Source organism: Prionailurus viverrinus, chromosome C1, assembly GCF_022837055.1.
Source record: "Prionailurus viverrinus isolate Anna chromosome C1, UM_Priviv_1.0, whole genome shotgun sequence".
Taxonomy (NCBI): domain Eukaryota; kingdom Metazoa; phylum Chordata; class Mammalia; order Carnivora; family Felidae; genus Prionailurus; species Prionailurus viverrinus.
Genome location: NC_062568.1, coordinates 199422329 through 199447167, shown reverse-complemented (window position 1 = coordinate 199447167; position 24839 = coordinate 199422329). Strand labels below are relative to the sequence as shown.

At 52.5% G+C, this 24839-nt stretch overlaps 2 protein-coding genes across 11 annotated transcripts in view; both read right to left on the bottom strand.

Annotated features, from left to right (window-relative positions):
* Window positions 1-398: 398 nt before the first annotated feature.
* SH2D5 (SH2 domain containing 5) lies at window positions 399-11866 on the bottom strand. 2 transcript variants are annotated; one of them, XM_047872045.1, is made up of 9 exons: window positions 7446-7532; window positions 7016-7096; window positions 6454-6528; window positions 5338-5484; window positions 3822-4070; window positions 3480-3654; window positions 3008-3116; window positions 2351-2510; window positions 399-1679 (listed from the first exon to the last, which is right to left on the bottom strand). In XM_047872045.1, exons 1-9 carry the CDS (start codon window positions 7530-7532, stop codon window positions 1476-1478), a joined length of 1287 nt encoding a protein of 428 aa, XP_047728001.1. In that variant the 3' UTR covers window positions 399-1475. The 2 variants fall into 2 exon arrangements, with proteins under 2 accessions (XP_047728001.1, XP_047728002.1); XM_047872046.1 differs by lacking the exons at window positions 6454-6528; window positions 7016-7096; window positions 7446-7532 and adding an exon at window positions 11845-11866.
* A 9479-nt stretch (window positions 11867-21345) lies between these two features.
* HP1BP3 (heterochromatin protein 1 binding protein 3) overlaps window positions 21346-24839 on the bottom strand; it is a 39878-nt gene continuing 36384 nt past the window's right edge. For all 9 annotated transcript variants that reach the window (XM_047870365.1, XM_047870364.1, XM_047870370.1 and 6 more), the window contains 2 exons: window positions 23615-23728; window positions 21346-23157 (listed from right to left, as the gene is read on the bottom strand). In XM_047870365.1, coding sequence (XP_047726321.1) covers window positions 22863-23157; window positions 23615-23728 — 409 coding nt within the window. In that variant the 3' untranslated portion in view covers window positions 21346-22862. The remainder of the gene's footprint in view (window positions 23158-23614; window positions 23729-24839) is intronic.

Below are 24839 nucleotides of genomic sequence, written 5' to 3'. Positions count from 1 at the left end.
CTTCCAGGAGTCAGAAATCTGTCATTTTCAAGGCACTGAACAGTCACATCCCACTCCCAGATGGGGGAGGGCAGCCCCCACATTCGTGACTAAGCCTCTGCCTCAGGAATAGAGAAGTTCATACGAAGTAACTTGCTCCCTAAATAATTTGGTATTCATGTCTGTCCGTCAAGCTTGCTTCTAAAGGGGGGCGGGGGGGGCACCTGGATTGTCAGTCACTTCAGGGCTATTGCCTTAGAGCAGAATCATTTCTCTGTACTCCCACTCCCGCTGCCAACGCCCCCCCCCCCCCCCCAGCAGGGTCCACATCAGTTCTACCTTTGGATGGCTGTACTGTGACCCAGCCCCAGGGGGTTTGGGCTGGTGAGGTAGCCCCTGACAACCAGAGCCAGCCAGCGCCACGTTATGGGAAGTGGACCAAAACCAGGTGGCTTCCCAGGCAGCCGCTAGACCCAGAATGGCCTGCAGAATAAGTTGAATAGAGCCCCGGTCACCCCAGTACTCCTGCGGCTCACTGCTGGCCCCTGCCAGTCAAATGGACAAAGGAAACGAGCCAGTGTGTGCGGTGTGTGTGTGTGTGTGTGTGTGTGTGTGTGTGTGTGTGTGCGCGCGCGCATCTTGGTGGTTCTTGGGGTTGTTGGGGAGGGGTGAGACAGGGCATCCCTCCACAGAAGGCAGGAATCACAACCCTGTGGTTTTGAGTGGAGACCAACCAGCCTTTCTAAGCAACACAGAGATTCTTTGCCCTGTCTGCTGGTTCACATCCCTTCTGCACACAGGTGTCCGCCTGGGCTTGGGGGGCAAGGCTCTTCGTCCATTCTGCCATCCTATGCCCCCTTAACCCTCATGTCTCAACACTCAAGGGGAGACTGCCTTAATCTCAAATGATGTGAGAAACAGGCATGCTCTGTCAGCCTGAGTGTAGCTCAGCCCAGACGCCATGCCCACTAGCTCCTCAAGTCCTGTTTCTCTCATGGACAGGGTGGCTTGCCCCCAGGTCTTTGCCCACAGTGAGGACTCGCTCCTGCCTCCCCAGACACCTCTCCCTTACATGGCTGGCAACCTCAGTCAGGTGCCCTTGGGAGACTCCCAGTCAGGGCCACAAGGCCTGGCCGCCTTAGGAGGCCATGTCCCTGGTGAGCACACCTTCCTGCCCACCTCAGAAGGCTCCCCTCCGAGGAGTAAGGTGAAGCCTAGAGACAAGCATCCAAAGTCACCTAGCAAGTTAACAGAAGCCTGGAGCTCCACCTGCCCTTCCTGCAGTCTCAGCGGTCACGTCCTACGAGAAGCCATGGGCAATCCCCAGTGCCAGGGCTCCCCACCCCCACCACAGGCAGTGAAGTGACGGAAGACTGGTCCAAGGGGCAGAGTGACTGGATGGAACTGGTGACCAGCGGGGTGGCAGAGGGCAGGGCGGCCCGCTGAGGCCCAGGAGCCAGGGTGAGGCGGGGCCAGTGGGCATGGGGCCCAGCCTCCTAGCCCAGGCCCTGCAGCTCTGCCTCGGACTTGGCATGGCCAAGGGGCCGCAGTGTCCGGGGGGGTCTGCCCTCGGACCCCCGGTCCTGCTCCTCATAGCCAGGATTCAGGCGGCCCATGTCGAGGGCGCAGAAGAAGCTTCGCCCCGTCCCAGCATGGTGCTCCACCAGGGCCTCCAGGCTGGCGAACTCAGCAGGCAGGTGCTAAGGAGGAAAAGGCCGAAGCTCCAGCTCCCTGTCTCCCCATGGCTCCGCTCTGGACACCAACCACCCCTTCACAGGGGATCCTGCCCCACTCCAGAAGGGAGGAAATTCAAGCCCAGAGAGGTCACTGTCCCTCTCACGGCAGAGCCAGACACCGTCTCCTCTCTTTCTCTCTTGCCAGCCTGGACAGGACTGAGCCATCCAGCTGGTGATAAGGGCATACACCCAGTCCCTGGAAACCTGTGGTCAAGACTCCAGACCTAGAAGCCCAGGGGCTGGGTGAGCTTAGACTAGCCCCTGCCCTCTCTGAATCAGTTTCCAGCGCTGCTAAAAAAAAAAAAAAAAAAAAATGGGCTAGGTTGTGTGGGAAAGCCACTTTTAAAAGCCAGCATCCCTATAGGAATGGGAGACATGACCGGGCCCAAGCCTCTACACTGGAGGTCTCTTCCAAAAGGCCACTCTGGAGAGAGGGGCCTGAGGGCGGGGCGGTAGAGACAGGTGGGGCCAAGCGGGGCCTGAGGGCGGGGCCAGCAGTCAAGATGGAGAGTTAAATAAGGGGTGTGGCCAGAGAGAGCCAGTGGGGCACCGTGATGAGGCGAGGGGGCTTCGTGGCTAGAAAAGGGTGGGGCCTGAGGGCCGGGGCGGGGCCGAGCAGGCTGCCCCACACTCACCTCCACGCAGTAGCGGCCCAGGTGGTTCCGGAAGACCTGGTGGGGCACCACGCCGCACTGTGTCCGCACTGACAGGCACCACTGGCCACTGGCGCCCGGCTCGGGCCACAGCAGGAAGGCCCCAAGCACGTCTCTCCGCAGCAGGGCCAGGGCACTGGGCCTGGGAGGGCAGGAGGGAGAGGCTGAAGACGGGAGCCCGGCCTCAGGTCGCTCCCCGGGGCAATGGCGTAACTGGAAACCATGCTTGACCCAGAGGAGTGGGCCCTCCACAAAGGGAAGCTTTTAGACTCCCATCCTAAGAGGCTTCTGAGGGGTCCCTAGCTGCTGACCGCTTCAAGGCCCAACCGGGAGAGTTTTGAAGAGCTGATGGTTAGGAAGCCGCTGCCCTGTGACAGGCCAGGTGCTGACAGCTTGACCTGAGTTATCCCATTTGATCCTTTCCACAGACCTGTGATGAAGGTCCTCTTATTATTCCCACTTTACATTTGACACACTTGAGGCCCAGTAGGGTGAAGTCCTTGGCCTGAGGCCACCAAGGTCAGGATGGCTCTGCCCTTGTACAGAAATGTGTACATGTCAGGGCCCTGAGGGAGCCCACAATCCATTCCTCTGCCCACCCCAGGGGCTGGGCATCCGGCCAGGCCAGGCCCCTCCTACCTGGAGATGCCAGCAAAGGCCCAGATGTTCTCCGTCAGACTGCCCTCACTCTCCACCAGGCACGAGGGACCACCAGGCCCCCGGGGCCACGCTTCCCACGCAGCAGGGACTATGGAGACCAGCCGGGGTCAGAGGAAGAGGCCCGAGCCCAGCCCGCTCACCCCACCACAACAGACCCCACACCCCCACGCTCGTCTCCTCACCAAGACTCCCCCAGCAAAGACACATCCGCACAAGGCACACCCCACTCACACCCACCCACCAGCTGAAGCACACCCACAGCTGTACCATCACCTATGCAAGCCCCCCAAGCATGCAGACCGACATGCAAACTCACGTGGACACACACATAACCACACACAGGCCCAGCCTTGCAGAAAGGGCCACTCAGGCCCAGCCTCTCTGATTCACAAGGGCGCACTCAGGCCTGCGCCCCTGCTACCTTGGGGCAGGCGAGCTCTTTGCAACTCACAGGCCTCCCGAGCTGACAGCTGCAGCTGAGTCTCGTAGGTGCAGCCTCGGTAAGCCCCGGAGCGGATCACCTTGCTGCGAATGGCCTTCTTGCGCACCAGTGTGGGTGAGCAGTAGGGATTCCCCAGGCGGGCATGGCGGGTGCCCCCATGGCCTTCTGACTCTGGCAGCTCCTTCTAGGGCACCAAGAGGGGCCCACAACGGGCAGGCAGACTCAGGCCCAGCCACGTCAGGTCAGGCAAAGCCCCCTCCCACTCAAGTCCAGCACTCCCCTCCTATGACCCCCTAACCCTCGCCCAGGTCCCCTGTCCACTGCCCGCTCCCTGGCTGGGGTGCTGCATACCCCACTGCCCACAGGCCCCTCTGCAGGAAGCCGCCGGAAGGAGACCAATGCATGAACGTTCTGTGAAAGCTGATCCCGGCTGAAGGGTTCCCGTACAAGGCCAGGGGGGCCCCCCGGGCTGGACAGTGGCTTCAGGGGCATGTCTCCTGCAGACGCCAGGCAGGGCTCAGGCTGTGCCCGCTCCTCAGGGTGCTGCAAGAGGTAAGCAAGCTGGAAGGAACGGCAGAGCAGCAGGTGCAGGATCTGGACCTAGGGAGGGGGAAGGGGTTGACTCAGTTGGGGCAGGTTTCCTGGGGAACCCCTTAGGCATCAGTGCCGGTAGCCCCTGGACTCAGGATCCTCTCCCGCATTCTTCCTGGGAAAACTCCTACTTATCCCCCAAAACTTCACCACCATGCAGTCCCCCCTACCACCTTCCTTTATTCATTTAACAAATACTGGGCATCTGTTTTGTTCCAGACATCATGCCCGGAGCTGAGAATACACAGGCTAAATGCACTCCTATCCCCTAGGTACACCCTGTGTCAGTACCCTCTTAGAGCAGTGGCTAAGAGCCCAGGCCCTCCAGTCACACAACCTGGGATCCAATCCTGGCTCTGTCATGTAGGGGCTGCTCTGTGACTCTAGGCAGAGCATGGCACTTCCGTGCCTCAGTTTCCTTATCTCCACTTCCCTGTGCTCCTTTAGTGAAATGGAGCACAGAAAGCCCCCAGCATGGGCCCACTGCTCTGGGGCCAGTACATTCTACCCACCACACACATTATCTAGCTCCAACATAGTGGAACCGTGAGCTCCGGAAGATCAAGGGCAGTGTCTCAGCCACCTGTCATTCCAGCAGCCAGCACAGAGCTGGAGACACAGGGGTGACGGCAAATCATTGCTGGATGGAGCCAAGCCAACCTCCGCTTGCCAAACACTTGGCTGTCAAGGCTCTGTGGTTCACGGCCGTCACACTAGCTTTGACTTCCAGGATCTGTCCGCTCACCCTCTAGCTCCGAGGGGACAAGCACTAGAGCGGTTCCTGACCTGGACCCAGTTTCTGCTCTCACAGAATTCCCTTGTCTGTCATCAGGGACAGACCAATGCTACAGCGTGGCTCATGTCACAAGACCTCAGAAGGGAAGCGTGGTCTAGAGGACTCCAGGTGGGCTTCACAGATACAGGGACTGGCCTTGAAGGGCAAGTTGGAATTTGCCAGAAGGGGAAGGGAATTCCAGGCAGAGAGAACAGCATGAGCAAAGGCCTGGCAGTGTGACCATCCAATTTCTAAGCACATGTCCTGACACCCACTTCCAGGCCCCGGGAATGCTGAGGCCGCTAACTTGCTTTTGTGGCATCCCCGGTGGGGCAGAGCCACAGAAGGAGCAGGTGTGACAAGGAGTGCCTGCCTGGAGGGGGCTCGGGCCAGCGTGACTAAGCCCTCCGAGGCCTCGGTCCCCTGGAGGCCCTGCTGACGCACAGCACACCCCCCAACACCACCCTCAGTGATGGTTCGCCTGCCCCAGGCCCCAGATACCTCTCCTGGCTGGTTGCCTACAAAGAGGTGGCAGAAGAGCTTGCTGGCTGGGCTCTGGGGGTTTCGGGCCACGAAGGCAAACTGGCAGTCAGCTGGGCACCAGGTAGAGTAGAGCACGCGCCTCAGAGCATGAGCCATCAGGAGCACCTGCGAAGGAGGGGGGCGGGACAGCCTCCATCAGTCCCACCACCCGTGGGCCCCACACACCTGCCGGCTGGCCTCCCGGGCCTGCTCTCCAGCTTAGGGTCCACCAGCTCCCGGGGGAGGAGCTCTTCTCTCCTCCCAGTCCTGCCCAAACCCTGCTTCAAAGGGGAACCCTCGTCCTTCACATGGCCACTGGGCTTGGCCCCTTACTCCCCACTGCCAACCTGCTGGTTGGGATCGTCACCCCCATGCTGTGGAACTGAGGGCCGAAGTATTCACAGTCTGCACGGTCACGGAGAAAGGCAGTGGCAGCAGGCCCTGGGGTCGCACCCCTGGTCTCTGGAGTCAGGTGACCAAGGTTTGAATCCTGGCTCTGCCCCACTCTGTGTGCCGTGGGCAGGTAAGCACAGCCCTCTGAGCCCTTGTGACAATTGTTAAGGGGAGACGGTACCTCCCTCTGATGGGGTTGTGGGTGGGGGTCAGTGAGACCTCACGCACATGGCACAGGACCTGACCCCAGGGCCCCTGTGATGCACACGTCTGGGACATGATCTGCACCACAGTCTTAGGAGAGTGGCCCGGGGGTTGTGGGCTACACAGTCTGGCACGAGGTGAGCGTTCAACACACACTGGCCTTGCACCGGGAGGAGGGTCAGCGACCAAGCAGGGGCTCCCAACTGGCCTCCAGTCTGAGTCTGGCCACAGCCCACTGGCCAACTCTGGACAGGCTTACACAGAGGCCCGGGGACCTGCAAAAAGCTGGGGCTGACCGTCCTGACGCTCAGGCCAGGAGTTAATCCCCGGACATTCTGGAGAGCTTGCCAGAGGGCAGGGCCCTCAGAGAGAGAATGTTCAAAGGCCCAGAGCAGGCTGGGGTGGTGGGGAGGCTCCAGGGGTGGCGCAGGGCCAGGTGCATTCTGAGTAGGACACTTGTCCCGTCCAGTCCTCACCTGCACCCACACGGGCTCCTACCTCACCCTCCCCGCTGTAGATCTTGAGGCCCTGAAGGCTAAATTTCAGGATGACAGCCCGGCGTCTGGGACAATCCTAGGCAGGAGAGAGTTGGATGGGCGCAGGTATTACCTCCCAGGCCCTGCCCTGTCCCACCCAGCCTCAGCATCAGTCACCACAGGCTGGTCAGCCAACCCCTCCCCAGCTGCCAAGGGACTGAGCGGTGGATGCCTCAAGAGCTGGGGAAGCGTGGATGGCTCCTGGCAGACCACCCCCAGGAGGGCCATAGCTGGCCGTGTTATGACCATCCCCCACATGTCCCATCTATGGCTTCCACCCATGGGACATAGGTCACGACTGCCCAAGGGAAGGGGTCCCCGGGCATAAGGGACACGGCTATAGGAGCCTGGGCATGGCCCTCGCTGGGCCCGCTTCTCAGAATGGCTTTGGTGTCACCCCTCCCAGGGCCTCATTTGCTCCATCTGTGATTGGGGGGTTGGATCAGATGGTCTCGGGGCCATTCCAGCCTGACATTCCAAGGCTGTGATTCCCTGCCCGGGATGTGCCCTCCCCAGCTCCTTACCTTCAGTGCCCACAGCTGTTGTTGAACCAGCCACACGCTCTCCTGGGGGTCCAGGTCGTCCACAGGGAAGGAACCCACATACTGCTTGGGGGTGTGGTGAGGGCGGGAGGGAGGCAAGGCAGTTCCATGGCTCCTGATCCCCTCCTCCAAATCCCTCCCTCCTACCAACACACGCTCTGCTCTGTGGGGTAAGCTGTGGACAGTGACAGAGCACTGTGCTCTGGCCTAGTAGGCTCTCCCGCTTCCCAGCAGGTGGCTTTGCCCGAGCCGCTTTGCCCCTCTGAGGCCCCGTCTCCTCACCTGTGCACACACACATTCTGGAGCCCGGGTCGGGGAGGGAAGACACAGAAATGGCTCCTCCCCACTCCCCATGACCCGCCACTCAGTCACCACGCACCAGAGCGCACCCCGTGGGGGCGGCCCCACCCACCTGGGCGAACTTGGTGATGCACCTGGGCCGGTGAGGGGCTGGGCCGCAGTCAGAGGCTCTCCGGCCCCCTGCCCCGGCCTTCTGCATGGCCCCCAGGGTGCCCAGCTTCGAGCTCCACAGGGGAGGAGGCAGCAGAGGGCAGGGGAGAAGGGACGGTTCCCACGTACCGGAGCCACGCTGCTCCCCTCAGAGGCCAGGGATCTCCTGCACCTCACAAATCCTTCCGGAGCACTTGCCGTGTGCCAGGCAGCATCCAGGGCACTGGGGACACAGGGAACACACAGCCCAGAACAAAATGACCGACTCCCTCCTGCCTCGGGGAGCCCACATTCTCGTGTGAAAGAAAGCGAACTAATCAATAGGAGAAGGAATTTGCTAGGGGTGCCTGGGTGGCTCGGTGGCTCGCCCGTCTGACTCTTGGTTTCGGCCCAGGTCATAATCTCACAGTTTGTGGGTTCAAGCCCCAGGTCGAGCTCCGCACTGACCTCATGGAGCCTGCATGGGATTCTCTCTCTCTGTCCCTCTCTCTCTGCCCCTCACCCACTCATGCATGTGCCCACGCTCTAATAAACTTTAGAAGAGTTAAGAAAAAAAAAGATATGCCATACGCTAGACCATGATAAAGCAGAGAGGAGGCTATGATATGCAAGCCAGGAAGGCCTCACTGAGGAGTGAGCTTTGGGAAAAGAGCCAAAGGTAGGGGTATGGCAGGCCACACCCTGGGTCAAACACAGACATCTCTGTGCTCTGGGCCGGGCCTGCCCTGTCCAGGGTCCTGTAACCAGCCTGTACAAAGTGCCAGGAGCAGGTGGGGCACACTGGGAAGACACCCCCTGAGAGGAGGGGTATGACAGCTGCCAGAACAGTCTGCAGAGTCACAGGATGGGCAGACCTTACCAGAAGAGTGGGCCAGAGCCAGGTCGGCATCAGCCTTGAATGTCACACCACAGGAATGTAGGCTGTGCCCCACGGGCAGTGGGGAGCTATAGCAAGTTGCAAGGCAGGAGCTCTGTGATCTATGGGAGTGACCCATGAGCTGGATGGCCGGAGCTGCAGAGGCGGGGATGTGCTCCACAGGCCCTGGCCCATTTGGCCAGCCAGACTCCAGCCGCTGCCTGAAGCCCCCAGGGGGCCCTGTCCCCCAATCCAGCCCAGGTTTTGGTCTTTCCTGGGGCCCCTCTCCCAGAGCCACCAGTGGAGAGAAGGAAACCTCCCTTACTTAGACTGTCCTCAAGGACCAGGAGAGTGCTCACTCCCCCGAGAGCTCATGACCATTGCTGGTACACAGTGAATGAGAAGTCAAGGCTTCTCGAGAAAGAATGGCTGACTGCCTCTGCCTGGGTCCCCAGTGACTCTCTCCCTTAGTTTTTGCTGGGGCCAACTCAGACCCTCCCACCTCCCTCCCCCATCCTGCCTGGCTCTGTCTCCCCAGACTACTTCTAATCACTGCACTTAGGATCAGAGAGACCTGTGTCCAGATGCTGTGTGAGTCTGGGCAAGCTGCCCCACCTCTCTGAGCCTCCATTTCCTCATCCCCAAACCTGGGATAACGTGAGGAGGCAAGACCTGAATGGAGGAGCAGGCACCCAGCATGATGCCATCTGGGCGGGGAGCGACACTGAACAGGTACAGAGAGGATGGGGGACCCCAAAGTCTGCTGTTCGGGAGGGAGCTTGGGAGGACAGAGAGGTCTGACCACTTCCAGTGCCCTCCTTACACTGAAGGACTAGAAGACCTCCCAGTCTAGGAGAGCAAGTCAGAAGGAGAGGCCTGCCTGGGAGCAAAGATTCCTGCCGGAGAAAGCAGGTGGCATCAGGGCCCCGCCCCGGCAGGAAATGGGCGTGTCCCACTTAGGCCCCACCCACCTTCAGGCAGGTGCTTAGAAGCTGACACTCACTCCCAAGGCCAAGAGCCCAGGAACCGCCCCTACCTCTGCCTGCCCAGACCTTCAGCCCCAGGCTCAGCGAGGGTGGGGGCAGCAGCAGCCTTCCAGTACATTCTGCGAGCAACCTACTACTTTACTTTCAGTGAGTCGCCAGCACCAGAAGAGCCAGAAATAAAGGCTGCGTGCTCCCCTTGATGCCTTCCTGGTTCCTCCCTCCTGTACTCTCTCCCCTCCTGCTTTTCTGGTCTCACACCCACTTTGTGATCCTGACCGTTCTTCACATCATGTCCATCACCTATCCTCCATTTGATGTTTAAACACAACAAAATTAGATGTGTAACTGGCACAAAAGCTATGTGGCCGCCATGCCAGGTATAAAGCTGGGGCTTCCAGTGACCTCGCCTTTTGCCCTCGTTATCACATCATGGGCTGGGATGCCCTGGACCCGCAGGCAGTGGGAAACAGAGGAGGCAAAGGCCAAAAACCAAATGGGGCAAACGGGAGACAAGAGGAGATAAAGGGCAGCCAGTGGAAGTGCGAATGGAGATGAGAGGACAAAATAAGAGATAAAAGAGGGATGGGAGCAGGGAGAGGTAAGGAGCACACTTCCCACCCTTCCTGTGCTGACACAGCCCCTCAGACACTAAGGGTGTAAGACAGCAAAGAGCCACATGGGTCCGCAGGCACACTCACATTCGCTCTCACACATGCCGAGACAACTGTGTCTAGGGCCGCAAGCTGCCTCCTCCCTCCAGATCCAGAGCAGCAGCTTGCTTGGGGACACCCCACTGTCTGGATGGTGGAGGTGGGGGCGCCCCACCACCTACCATCTCTGGATCCTCCCCCGCCCCCCCCCCATTCCCCAGGAAACTGGAAGTTTGTCTCTTCCTCTCCCTCCCTCCCAAACCTCCCTCTCAGTGCATTTCAGCCCCAAACCTGGAGTTGGGGGCTGCCCAAGGGACCAGTGAGGGTACCAGGCTCACCCCAACCTCGGGAAACAGACCTGCTTACTCATTCTGGGCACAAACACCCGCTCATCGCTTTGGAACACAACTGTTTTTCCAAGGTTTTACACAGGAGACTGGCTGGGTCAGCACCTTTCTAGGGGGACACCTTTGGAATGAGGCTGGGGCTCTTCTCTTGCTCCTCTGAGGTTTTCCAGGTGGCCCTGCTTAGAGACAGGACACTGGATGGGTTGATCTGTGTCGAGGGGCAAGGACAGAAGCCCTCTACTGCACCCCATCACAGCTCAGTTGAGTCATGGCGGGGCCCACCTTTACAGCATCTGGGAGACCGCTCAGCCTGGAGTCTGGGCTTAGCAAAGGGTAGTTCAGAGGGGTGAAGCCACTTGCCAAAGGTCACACAGCATAAGGGGGGGGGGTTGGGAAGCAAGTCTGGGTCTCTGAGGGCTCTTCCCCTAGGCCACGGCAGTGTCCTCAGACTCCCCTCCCCAGTAAGCAAGGTGTTCACATTCGAGTTTGGTGAGTCCCAGTCTATCCGGCTGCCCGGAGCACCTCAGGTGCTAGGGGCTGATCTTCATCAGCAAAGCAGCTGCGTTCTCTGACTGCCTCTCTGCCCAGATGGTCTGGGGCTGCCAGAGCCCCTCCGGTCACCTGCCTCACCTCCACTATCTTTGGCTCGGCTGCACGCCCCAGCACACTCCGTGTGCCACCCTCACCTACCCTTGGCCTCCGGGTGGGAGGGGACTGGACCAAGCAGCCAGAGGTCAAGATCAACATCACAGATTGTGAGGTCCAGGAGGCTGGTATGACCTTGGGCAAGCCACTTAACCTCCCAGCCTCCATTTCCTCAACTGCAAAGTGGGGATAATAAGAGCAGCTGTCTCCTGGGTTGTTTGTTCCTCCTGAAAATATTTCAAGCGCCAACTACCTGCCAGGAACAAAACAGTCCCAGTCCTCGGGTGGGGGGGGGGGGGCACCCAAGCTGGGGGGGGGGAGGGGGGAGGGTACTAGATAGCAACATTTCAGGGGACTTACGTGATCTGGAGAAAAACAGTAGGGTGGGGAGGATACGTGGTGTGGGTGTTCGGGGGGTGCTATTTCATACAGGGTGGTTGGGGACGGCCGCCCCAAGCAGACGACATTGAGCGGAAAGTGCTGTTTTCAGGATTAAGTGGGGGCCGAAGGCACGCAGGGGGCCAGCGCCCGGGAGGCACAGAGCGCTGCCCAGCGCGGGTCATTCTTCCCGCTCTTATTGTCATTCCTGGGGACTGCGGCCAGGGCTTTGGGCTGACGGTACCCGGCCCGGGGCAGAGCAACTCCCCGGACCGACCGAGGGGCGAGCGAGGCAGGACGCCGGCGGAGGAACGGCGGGGGTGACGGCAGAGGTGACGGACGGTGACGGCGGAGGTGGCGGTGATGCGGGGCAGCGGCCGGGATGCGCCTCCCCAGCCGAGACCTCCTCCCCACCTCTGCGGCCGGGGACCGAAGCCCGCTCCCGCCGACCCCCCACCCCCAGCCCCAGCCCCTGCCCGGCCCCCCTGCGCTCACTCACCGCGGCCTCCGCGTCTCGAGCCCCGTCGCCGCTGCTCCGCGCCGCACCCCCCGCGCGTCCTGCGCGTCTCCGCCTCCCGCCCCGCGGCGCCCCCCGCCCGCGCGCCCCCCACGTGGCCGCGGGAACCAGCACCCGAATCACCTGGCGGCGGCGCCCGGCGCTAACTCACCAATCGGCGCCCGCCGAGCGGCTCCGGTCGAGCGCGCCGCCCAATCAGCGGCCGCGAGGGGCCCTGGCACCGCCCCCGCCAGCTCTCGCTCCGGCGCCTCGGCGCTCCGCCTTAAAGGGCCTGAGGGGTCATCTCTGCCCACCGAGGGCGTCGCTACTCTGGCTGGGGACCCTCAGTGCCCAGGGCCTCGCCGGCGGTTCCCCTCTTTGAAGAGACCTCCCCTTTCTGCCCCCTAGCTAGCTCCTCCTTCTTCAATCGGCGGCTCCAGCAGCTCCTCCTCCGGGAAGCCTTCCCAGACCACCAGGGACTCCCCTAACCCCTGGAGAGCCGTCGCAACTCTTGCTGGTCACCCCACTCCTCTTACTAGAGTGCAAGCGGCACTGATGAGAAGGGGCATCCATCCCCAGTGCGCAGGACAGAGCCTGTTCCATTCAGTGATTGCTGTCTCGGTGAGTGAGTGAACGCGCCGCGCCGGGGACCGGGTCTCCGCCGAGGCAACCCAGCTAGCCGCACCCTTCCTCCCTCGCCCTCCGATGGTAGGGGGTATCGCGTATCCTCTTCCTCATCCTTTTCCCGCCGGGCCGGTTTCCTAGAAGGATCAGTTGAGTCTGCCCAGTTCAGCGTGAACCTTGGTCACTGTACGTGGGCCGTGACCCTGTCCTTCGGGTGAGCAAATCCAGCCAGAGTGTCAGCTAGAGCTCTGAACTGGAAAGCACTTTCGGTTCCCATCAGGCCAGGCACCTTGTAGGTGCCAAAAAATAAATTGCAAACCCAATTCAACCCGGCCTTCGGTGTAAGTGAGACGTGAGTTTCGCCGCAGAGAGGAGACACCAGACATTGCCTATGTGCTACTCTTCAGAAAAAAGGGCACCGGGGCTCAGGTCCAGTGGGAGAGCAAAGGCTGCACCCCAGGAAGGGACAGAGGCGGAGGAGGCAGAGAAACAAGGTCTGGGGCTGAGAGCCTCAGGTGAGTTCCAGGAGGAGGCTGGTTTGAGCCCCACCTCTGTTCCGGGCATTCCCTTGGTCTCCCCAGAACATCCGCGTGCCCTTCCAGAGGCAGCTTTGGGGCGTATTGGTTAGAGGCTTGGCCCCAACTTTGGGCACGTTGTCTTACCAGATGTGGGACCTTGGGCAAACACCTTAATCCCTGTAATCCTGAGTGCCTCATTGCAAGCGTTACTAACACCTGACGCATAGTGACGTGAGGATTCCAGTGAGTTTCCTGGGCAAAGTGCTTGGCACAGTACCTGACCCACAGTAAGTGAAATGCTCAATAATTAATACCAGCTGGTGTTAGACAAAAGCTAAAGGGTTCATTCTTACTAGCTTTCTTAAATTAAAAAAAAAAAAGGCATGTAAATTTTAAATAGAGGGCTTACCAATCAATTACTGGATTCGCAGTCCTACTTGGACTCTTCAGAGAAAACAACACAAGCCACAGTTGCCTTAACTACTGGCTCTCACAAGTTTCTGATGCACACAATTACTTCTGAGGCATATGCTTTTTTAAAAACAGTGACAGGAATTTGTTTCAGGTTAAAATGAAAAAAGACCAAGGAATTAAATTCAGATGGTGAAAAAAGTAAATCAGAAAGAGAATTCTGCTTTCTAAACCTTTATCGGGATAAGGGGACAGAGGGTCAAGGTCTCAGTGGCCGGCACTGTGCTAGGTCCCAGAGATACTGAGATTTACAACAAAACACCACAATCTGGAAAGATGATGTGTGAAATATGTATGTGACATTGGCTCCTGACCACCAAAGATCCCTTTTTTGTTGGTCTTCACCCTCAAGAATACAACGTTTCTTTCTTTCTTCTTTAATATATATATTTTTAATGTTTTATTTTTGAGAGAGAGAGAGAGAGAGAGAGAGAGAGAGAGAGAGTGTGTGTGTGAACCGGAGAGGGGTAGAGAGAGAGAGGGAGACACAGAATCCCAAGCAGGCTCCAGGCTCTGAGCTGTCAGCACAGAGCCCGAGGTGGGGCTCAAACTCACCAACCGTGAACCACAAGATCATGACCTGAGCAGAAGTCGGATGCTTAACTCACTGAGCTACCCAAGCACCCCAGGAATACAATGTTTCAAAACCAAATGCCTTTGTCCATTTGAAGTTCATTCCTTCATTTCTATTTATGTATCAAAGTAATGTAACTGCTCACCTGAGCTATTCCCCCACGTTACCAAGTTCAGTTGATCTAATTCCACTAAAAGCACAGAAACTCAGCTTCTGCTACGCATGCTGCCTTACTAAAGGTCCGTGAGATGTAAAAGCTGCGGTTTGCATCAAAGGAAACAAATTTCGCTGGGTGTCAGCCATCTCCTGGGTAGGCTAACCTAGTTCCGTGCAGGACGACAGCATACAACGGTCATCACCGCATCATCATCCGCCCCAGGTATCTCGTCCTGCACTGATCACAACACAGCTCCTGGGAGCCAACAGGGTAGAACTTCAGCCATTGGGTTAGTGACTCACTTCTGCAGGAAGCCGAAAGGAGCTATTTCTATGAAGCAGAGGAAGAAATGACAAAAAAAAAAAAAAAAAAAGGAGGCAAGCTAGGGTGCTGAGTTTATGATCCCTGAACATGTTAGGGCACACATGGTTATTTCCTGATGAGTCAATGATGATTACTAAACTACAGCTGTGAGCTTGCTATCACAATCTTCCCTTTTTTCTCTAAACTTTCAGAATCTGGTACTGGGGTTGCCGGCTGATGAAGGTGAGCGGGAAGTAACATCACATCATTTCAAGTCTGATCGCCAAGCCGGTGGGCTCGCAGCAGCCCTCAGAACACCTCCCCCTCCACATCTGGTTTTCACGGCGCATCCGTTTCCTCAGTTAACACCTTCCCGCATTGACGGTTACTTTCAACCTTGAGCACCATTATTGCATTCTCTAAGGTATGTCCTAACGGCTGTCCCTGCAACCTACCCCCAAGATTGCACCCTCCCAAAGTGACTGGCCTAGAACACAAACGAAAACCAAACACAAAGATGTGTTATGGGGCTGAACTGTTTCTCCTCCCTTAACCTCCCGTTATTGAAGCCCTAACCCCTAGTGCCTCAGAATGTGACTGTGACTGAGAGGGTCCGTAAAGAAGTAAATTAAAATGAGGTCATTAGGGTGAGCACTCATCCCGTATCAGCAGGGTCCTTTTAAGAAGAGGAAATTTAGGGGCGCCTGGGTGGCGCAGTCGGTTAAGCGTCCGACTTCAGCCAGGTCACGATCTCGCGGTCCGTGAGTTCGAGCCCCGCGTCAGGCTCTGGGCTGATGGCTCGGAGCCTGGAGCCTGTTTCCGATTCTGTGTCTCCCTCTCTCTCTCTGCCCCTCCCCCGTTCATGCTCTGTCTCTCTCTGTCCCAAAAATAAGTAAACGTTGAAAATAAAAATTAAAAAAAAAAAAAAGAAGAGGAAATTTAGGGGTGTCTGGTGGCTCAGTCAGTTAAACGTCCAACTCTTGATTTCAGCTCAGGTCATGAGCTCATTGTTCATGAGTTTGAGCCTCTGCACTGTCAATGCAGAGCCTGCTTGGGATTCTCTCTCTCCCTCTCTCTCTGCCTCTCCCCCCACCTCACCTTTTAAATGTATTTTTGAGAGGGCGGAGGGGCAGAAGGAGAGGGGGAGACACAGTCCAAAACAGGCTCCAGGGTGTGACCTGTCAGCACAGAGCCTGGTGCGGGGCTTGAACCCATGAACTGCGAGATCTTGACCTGAGCTGAAGTTGGATGCTCAACCAACTGAGCCACCCAGGTGCCCCTTCCCCCTCCCTTTTTAAGCGTTCTTTCTGTCTCAAAATAAAGAAACTTTACATAAAAAAAGAAGAGGAAATTTAGACAGACACAGAGCAAGGACAAGGTGAAGACATCAGACAGCCATCCATAAGCCAAGGAGAGAGAGGACTGGAACAGATCTTCCCTTGGCTCTCAGAAAGAACCAGCCCTGTTGACACCTCGATCTTGGACTTCTTTCTAGACTACAGAACCGGGAGACAAACTGCTGTCTAAGCAACCTGGTCTGGTCTGTGCTACTTTGTTAGAGCAGCCCAAGCGCACTTCGTACGGTGATTAAATTCAGAAAGTGGACCACGACCCTCCATGGCCAGACTCCTCTTCCCACGTCTTCTGGTTTGGCGAAGCGTGGAGGTTATAGGATCAGGGACATGTCACCTGGTTTTCTAGGTGGGAACCAGAAGGTTAAGCAACTTGTCTGAGGTTGCATCATTATCTCCAGCCCGTGGGCGCCTGTCAGAGGGTCCCAGTTAGGGCAGCGCTTCTGCTTTTGGAGGATGAATGGGCGCTGCCCCCCCCCCCCCCCCCCGCCAAGCATCACGCCGAGCAGCCTGCATAGTGCTGCTGCTGCTTTATTTCTAGGAATCTAGTCCTCTCTTACTGTTCTAGGCTTTGCACTCCCTTCTGTTTCAATATTACCATTAACGTAATGATCCCCACCACCATCAATACAGTGGAATAAAATGGGTGCCCTCAAAACAGGCATTTTCTCTTGTTGCTACCTGTTACCCCATTGGAGAAGCAGGGGAACGAGGAATGGTTCCTAGTACTTTTCCAACTGAAAGGTGTAGGTCAAAAGAGGTCCCCTCTCCATAAACACTTGTTAGAGACTTTGTTGCCAGAGACAAAATAGAGGATACTTAATAGAAAATTGGGGGCACCTGGCTGGCTCAGTAGCAGGCGTGTGCCACGCTTGATCGCAGGGTCATGAGTTCAAGCCCCATGCTGGGTGTAGAGATTACTTAAGTGAACTTAAAAAAAAAAAAAAAAAGCAGCCCATGCAGCAGGCACCGCTTTCTTTGTAGCCTGTCTTCACCCACAGCCAGCTATGGCCCGAGGGCTGGCCCAGGTGGCAGCTAATGGCTGCGCAGGCCTCTGGTGACCTCAGCTGAGAGCAGACTCGTATCTCTTGACCACCTGGCTGCTCTTCTCTCCTCCCCGGCATTTGAAACTCAAACTTATGTCTGTCTCCTCTTTCCTTTTCTTGCTCATCTTTAACATGGAAGCTCCTAGCTCTTTAAAACCTAGTTTCAAAATCTCCTAACAAAAAAATCTGGTAACCATTGCCCGCTAATCTTAAGGCAAGATCCTCTTGTGGGTTGTGGGCAGGGGTTTTGCTACCTGAGCCATCAGTGTCTAAAACCGCTAAGGAGGGTGTGGAGGAAAGGTGACTGGTCATCCATCTACCAAGCCTGGATTTACGTCTCACTCCATCACTTACTACATGTTTAAACTGGAGAAAATTAGCTAAATTTATTTGCTTCTGCAAATCGGGGTTCATTTCACACATCTTTGAGAACATATTTGTGAGAATCTGAGATAGTGTGATTTACAGCACCTAGCAATAGGAAACTACAGTGAATGGTCATTTAAACAACCAAACTGAACTCTTGTGAAATTAGAGAATTCTTGCTCATTTGCTTAAAAAAAAAAAGGTCTTTCCTAAAATTCTAAAATGCCTTAGTAACTTCAGTGTAGTGAACATGGTTCAGTACTTTGACAGTGATCTCACATGACCTTTGGGTGGTTATTCCAAAAATAAACAAGAAGTGTGGATTTGAACACCTTGATCTGGCAGATGAACAAACCAAAGCTCAGGGAGATGAAGAGTCTTGGCCAAGTCCCACAGCTAGCAAGTAATGCAGCCTCCAAGGACCACAGGTACAGATGTTAGGACACTGGCCTGAGTGATGCACTCTAACCAGGAGGCTGTCTTAGGTTGGAATTGATGAAAATTTCCAGCAATTTCCGGATCATCCCAGCAAGCTTAAGTTGCAAACAAGCAGCATAAGGGATTTAGGTCTGATGTAAGAAGAATTTCATCAGAGCAAAAGTTCTTCCACAGTAAAATGGATGAGCCACTCTCTGGGTTTTAGGAAAGAGTATCTGTTGGTACTGGGGGCAAAGCAGACAAGGATAGCAGGGGAGACCAGATGACTAAGGTTCCTCTCAGAATTGTGAGTGCAGTGAGTGAGGATTACTAATATTCCAGCTCATAATTACTAAGCAGATATCCTGTCCAGAAGGTTCAGTTGTCAGGCCATGTCCCCCTCTGACACGGCTCTAGGCAGACTTCAGGTCGTACAAGTTTACAGGTTATCAAGAGCAGGAGGGCTGTTCACTCAGCAGTGTCCACGTTCTGATGGAAGCTGTCGCTCCTGGAGGAAAAGCTCTCACAAGTACCAGTATCCTGTGAACTGAAAGAACTTGCCTGTAGTAAGGAAACCGTGAGGAAACAGCACCCCAAGGTTAGGATCTGAGAATGACCGAGTACTTGTACAGTAACCAAAACAACTCAGGACAGCCTAGATGACATTCCCATCTGTTGGATTACAGCAGATCCAAGATCGAATTCTAATAGTTCTTGCCAAACTTGTTAAAACAAAAGCCACCGTGACTCCTAGCTGCAAACTTAATAGTTTCATCTCATTTCCAAATCCTCTCCACTCTTAAGTCCTTTGTTTTCCATGAACAGAACATGGAGTCACTGGGCTGCGGGGTAAGGGAATTCCGAAGCTTGGAAAACTGCGGAAGGGAGAAAACGAAGCAGAGCAGCCAGAGGTGGCTCTGCATTCAGAGGCTGGGTTTAGTTCTGGTTGTGACCTGGGGCAAGTTTCTGAACCACACTGTGTCTTAGTTTTCCCTCTGTAAAGTGGGCCTAATAAGCAATGATCATCTCATAGGGTTGCTAGGATTCAATGATACAACGTACGTACAGAGCCTTGGAGAAGGAACTCAATTAGTGTTGGCTGTTATCGTCACTATTATCTATATTAACAAGTCAAATTTGCCACTGCACTTTATTGAACACTCAAGGCACCACAGAGGAAGAGAAAGGCACCAAAGAGAAAGGTCTCTTTGTTAAACAAAGATTTCATAGCAAACAGTGTTATTTTTTATTATTTTTTTTAACGTTTATTTATTATTGAGAGACAGAGCATGAGCAGGGGAGGGGCCGAGAGATGGAGAGACACAGAATTCGAAGCAGGCTCCAGGCTCTGAGCCGTCAGCACAGAGCCTGACGCGGGGCTCGAACTCACAAACTGCGAGATCATGACCTGAGCCGAAGTCGGACGCTCAACCGACCGAACCACCCAGGCGCCCCGCAAATAGTGTTAATTACACATTTATATACAATGTGAAGAGAAAGAGAATTTCAATTTTTGAGGAAAATGACTTGGGAAGGTACCTTCGGAAGCCTCCTTTCACACACTGGTTGTTGACAAAAAATTAGGAACAGTTCAGACTAAGCTAATACATTTAAATAATCAAAGGTAGAAAATTTCTGCAACAGAAAAACCAGTGAAGAATCTGTGGAAAATGATAGAACTTAATAGAGAAAAAAAAAGTTAAGAGATTAGTTTCTTAAAAAAGGCAAACTCCGTGCAGCTGAGGGATACCGATCCCTCCTGGCTTCTGAGCACTTCTGTCAAGCAGTTCCTAAGCCAAGAGCTTCAACATGTTCGGGTTCTGTAGCTGTAGCTCAGCTCTGCAGAACTGAGTGACCATCTGTTCTCCCGTGAAAATGCGAAACAAACTGCATGCTGGGAAGTAACGTCGATCAGCACCTCTGGGGGAAGAGCTTAGTAATGATCTTTTTCCAATTAAGAAGAGAATTTCCCATCGTGAACAAAATTAGAATTTTTGCTTAACTCAAAGAGAAATAAAGTAATTAATACGACTTGGCAGGTTCCAAAGATGAGAAATCTCAACTATAATCCTAAACTTTTAAAGTTTTTTAGTTGGCTAAATACAGCAGTTCATGAATATGGCTGGCTTAACCTCTTTCTCCTCATCTATCACATGATGGCAAGAGTATCACAGCCGGAGCAAGACTAGATTCTTTAAAGTAGGTACAAAAAATAGGTTAGCAAACCTAAACTAGGGCTGACAAACTTTTGTAAGAAGAATGATGGAAAAAATGTTAAAGGTGTCGGCATATTACCTAGCTCTTGTTTTCGTGTAATTTTTTGGTTAATTATACCCAATAGACATGATTAAAACATACATCTGTTTTCTAAGATTTATATTGGACCAGACTTCCTTTTCATTAAGACCATGTGGATGGTTATAATCTGTATTGAATGCTTTTACCATAATACTAAGAAAAGGTCTTCATTTTTTTTTTTTTTTTTTTTTTTTTTTGGCAATGGTAGCTCTTCTTTCACAGGTAGGTTAAGAAGCTGACAATCTCTCTCCTGGTACTTTCTGAGGTTCATTTATCAAAGGTAGTTTGTAGGTGGTTTAAGAGTATGTGAAACACCGTAACTGAGCTCAGTGAGTCACTAGCAGACGGTGCTGAAGCCACTGATCCATGCTGGAAATTGCTGGGATTACATCTGGAGTTTGCAGTTTTTCCTTCTGTAACATGGAAGTAAAATGTATGTATCCCACTCCTTTAAATGCCTGGACGGGAGAAAAAAACCAAACCTTCCTTTATCTCAACATAAGTAAGGTGCCTGTACATCTCTGATGACAGGGTTTTCACTGAAGAGTGGAGTGGCCCTCTTGTCGTCTCCCTTTACAAGATGCTGAAGCAAGGACAGTTTTGTCCTTATCTGAACTTCATCGTAACTTGACAAAGTTATGACATTCTGTTAGCTACAGAATGTCAGAGTGGGAAAGGACCCCCAGTGATCTAATAAACTTCTTACCCTGTGCTGGAGCACCTACTGGACAACATAACCACTAGGTGGCTGTTCAGAGTATCTTTTTACAAGTGGGATCATAAAATGAAGAAACCAACCAAAATCCTCCAACTTTTGATCCCAGAAGAGTATTCTTAGCACAGGTACCCAACACTCATACTACTAAGAAATTGAGAATTATTACCTGCCAAATAGCAAAAGAGAAATTAGAATTACTTTCTAAGATCAGGTCTGTACGGTTTATCAACCCTTTTGCAGTGCTGTACGTTTTTTTTTTTTCCTAGTCTAAAGACTATCTGAACATTAAACATAAAAATGGAAGGGGAACCTGGTTGGCTCAGTCGGTTAAGTGTCTGACTTCGGCTCAAGTCATGATCTTAAGGTTCGTGGGTTCAACTCCCACATTGGGCTCTGTGCTGACAGCTCAGAGCCTGGAGCCTGCTTCAGATTCTGTGTCTCCCTCTCTCTCTGCCCCTCCCTGGCTGCAACTCTCTCTCTCTCTCTCTCTCTCTCTCTCTCTCAAAATTAAACATTAAAAAACACGAAAAAATAAAAGAAAGAAAGAAATACAAAGGAAAACGGATGGCAGCTATTCCAAGGAGGAAAGACTCCAGTGAATGCAACACTTAGCTACTTTTAAGGGTCTACTAGATAGAATCTTTTAAATATAAGCTACAGTTCAGCAGCTTTAAAATTTCATGTTTATTCATATTTTTCAAAATATATGTACATAAAAAAAGGAAGATTTACAACAGGAAAGATTGCCTTACATGCAACACAAATTCCAATGAGCTCATGATGGGATCACACATGATTATGGATCTACTTCAAGCCAATCTTCTCAAGTCCATTTCCCAGCCACACTCTAGGCTGCAGATGAGATCCCAGGAGACAATGCAAGTGGAATGAAGGAAACAAATGTCTTTTGCCTCTGGCAGTACTCAAGGGGCCAGAAGATGTACACCAAAAAGTTTAAGACAATTAAAATGTCAAGTGCCACAGGGAGGATAAATGATAACCGGAAATCAGTATTTCTCCAGTAGAAAGCTAGTACTATTTAACACAACTTCACAATACTAAACCAAATACAAATGAGAAAGGGTTAGGTAGTTGGGCTTCATTTACTTTTTTTTTTTTTTTTTGTAAATATCTCAAAAAAAGAAGCCACTTGCTTGGTATCAAAAGTGCTGTGGAAAGAAAGGAGGGGAAAAAAACCCACAGATGAATCTGGAATTTAGTTTATTTTAGCAAATTGTATGTTTTTCCACTTAACATTTCTATATTAGCAATGATGTAACTCTCCAACATTTCCTTATAAAAAAGGCAAACAGGAAACAACTCATGCTCCAAATATTAAAAAATATATTTAAACATTTGATCAAGATTTTATATGGTTTGGTTTTTGGTAACACAGGTGACACCAGAAATCATAAACTCAACATATTCCTGTATTTCCCTTCAGTCAGAAACCAAATGGTGGAGGGAATTTGTGCTTGTGGTTGAGGGAGCGCGACGCTCTGGGCCAGTGAAAAACACCTGGAAATCGGCCAGCGTGAAAAGTGGCCCAAAGGAGTCCTAGGTCTGCAGAATCTAATGAAGTCACAATGTTTTTTGGCTTGTTCCCAAAGCTAAGATGTCTCTGTGTTTATATAGTTGGAGAGAAAGGGTTAGTGGAGTGGTTTTATAAATAAGATTAATTATTATAGCTATAACTGAAGTCTCCAGGCAGAAGGCTTTTCCATTCAGTCAGTGCTACATACTGCCTCTTTTTTTTTTACTTCCAGCACCTGACCAGTATCCTATTCTTGATGTTTTCTACAAATATAAAAATCTTTGCAAGTGTTTAGATAAAGCTGGAAGAAACAAAGAAAAAAAAAAAAAAAGCCAAAGCTGACAATAAAAAAAGAAAGAGGGTTGGGGTAGAGGGAGAAAAAATGACAAGTGGAGATTATACAGTTCAGGAAAATCCGGAGTTATCGCAGAAATTAAAATGACCGAGGGAAGGGGTAGGCACCAAGAACAGCACCTAAAGCGAACAAATGCCTAAATTGGTTTATTTATATTCCCTCCCCACAATGTTCATAGGGAAGGGAAAAAATGTAATTTTAAAAGCATCAAAACTAAAACAAATGCACACTGACCTTAGAAAATAAGATTCTGAATTTTATCATGATACCCTTTTTTTCCTATAAAATTTACTTTTTTGCTTTGAAAGACTTCTTCATGTTGGCTTTGCCCTTACTGGGCAATTTCACTTCCTTTCTCACACTGGCTGCAGGCTTTTTTGAAGAGCCACCACTAGGTTTCTTGATGACTGAGGATGAGGGTCTGGCTTTCTTGGCAGGAGTTTTGGCCTTAGGAGGGGCTTTCTTAGACAAGGGCCTAGCTTTCCCCCGCTGGGCAGCTGGGACTTTGGGCGCAGGCTTGGACCCTCTCTGCTTCACCGATGCGGCCTTCACCGAAGACTTGGCTGGGGTTTTCTTCTGCAACCTGTGAGAACAAAGAGCAAAGGCGATCACTTAGTACTCAAGAGACTCACTCTGCCAGGACGACCGGATACTTTGCCAAAAAAGACACAGGGTAGACAGAAGTCACCGATGTAAAGGATAGGAACGTGGTGATTTGACTATAGCCCTTACTAAAACTGTGTGAAAATTCAACCACTTCATGGGAGTCTGTACATAATTTGTGATGTTCTTCCTAGGAAAATATGGGATTGTTTTTCTTTGAATAACCAACCAACTACGGATATACACACAGATTTGACCAAACAGTAAATTACACATATTCACAGTGCTTCCTAAGTTCAAAGCCCCTGAATTTCCAGTAAGACAAATTCAAATGTTACACCAAGAGCCTTCTGAGAAGGATCCTGAGTTGTTACAATGCTATTAATTACTATCACTGCCACTATTAGCTCAAAGGTAGGACATCCACACATCCACACCTTCTTTTAGGTGGTGGCTCTTCGTCATCAGAGTCTTCTTCTGAAGAGTCCTCCTCATCTTCATCCTCGTCTCTCGAATCATCTAGCTCTTTCTTTGGAAATAGAACTCCTGGGCTATGAGAAGAAAAAAAGAAAAGAAAAATAAGGTAAAATTACATAAAAGAGAAGTCCCACATAGGAAAGGGAAAAATGTGAACCTAGATGCTCTTTCTTTGACATTCCACATCTTCCTGCCCTCCCCAAATGCCATGTTGCAAGTGTCGGGTTACAGTTTAACCTGTTTTCAACACACGCAGTTATAACAAATCTATTAAGAGTCCAGAACCATACCTCATTCCCTTCCTCCTACCATTAGAAAAAATGGACTCTTTAATTTATTTTAATTTTTTTATGTTTTTTTAAAAAAAATTATTAATATTTATTCATTTTTGAGAGACAGAGAGAGAGTGCGAGCAGGGAGATGGAGAGACAGAGAGGGAGGCACAGAATCCGAAGCAGGCTCCCGGCTCTGAGCTGTCCGCACAGAGCCCGATGCGGGGCTTGAACCCATGAACGACAAGATCATGACCTGAGCTCAAGTCGGAAGCTCAACTGACTGAGCACCCAGGCACCTCTTTTTATGTTTTGAGACAGTGAGAGAACACGGTATGACAGTGAGGGAGGGGCAGAGGGAGGGAGAGAATCTTAAGCAGGCTCCACACCCAGCACAGAGTCCAACATGGGGCTTGATTTCATGACTGTGATGTCATGACATGCACCAAAATCAAGAGTCGGATGCTTAACTCACTGAGCTACCCAGGTGCCCCAGTAAGATGGATTTTTTTTTTTAATGTTTATTTATTTCTGAGAGGGAGACAGGCAGAGCATGAGAGAGGGAGGGGCAAAGAGAGGGAGAAACAGAACCTGAAGCAGGCTCCAGGCTCCAAGCTGTCAGCACAAAGCCTGAGGTGGGGCTCGAACTCACAAACTGTGAGATCATGACCTGAGCCGAAGTCAGACACTTAACCGACTGAGCCACCCAGGCGCCCCCAAAATGGATTCTTAATCATTTACTTAGTAAGCAATTTAAGCTCCTGATGTGTGTCCAGCACTGTATTAGCCACTGAATATACAGCAGTGACTGGTCTGTCTACAAGACAGCAAACAGTTTGCACAGCAGTATACATTTTTTTGGCCTCATGATACTGGCAAAAGACCTCAAAATATCATAAAGGCTGAATCTCTT

Excerpts from the sequence above, each read along its gene's own strand:
- SH2D5 (XM_047872045.1), bottom strand. The coding sequence starts at position 7,532 with ATGCAGAAGGCCGGGGCAGGGGGCCGGAGAGCCTCTGACTGCGGCCCA. Across the intron at positions 5,485-6,453 it reads TCTACAGCGGGGAGGGTGAG|GTGCTCCTGATGGCTCATGC; the intron begins GTAGGAGCCCGT and ends CCTCCTTCGCAG. Across the intron at positions 4,071-5,337 it reads TAGGCAACCAGCCAGGAGAG|GTCCAGATCCTGCACCTGCT; the intron begins GTATCTGGGGCC and ends CCCCCTCCCTAG.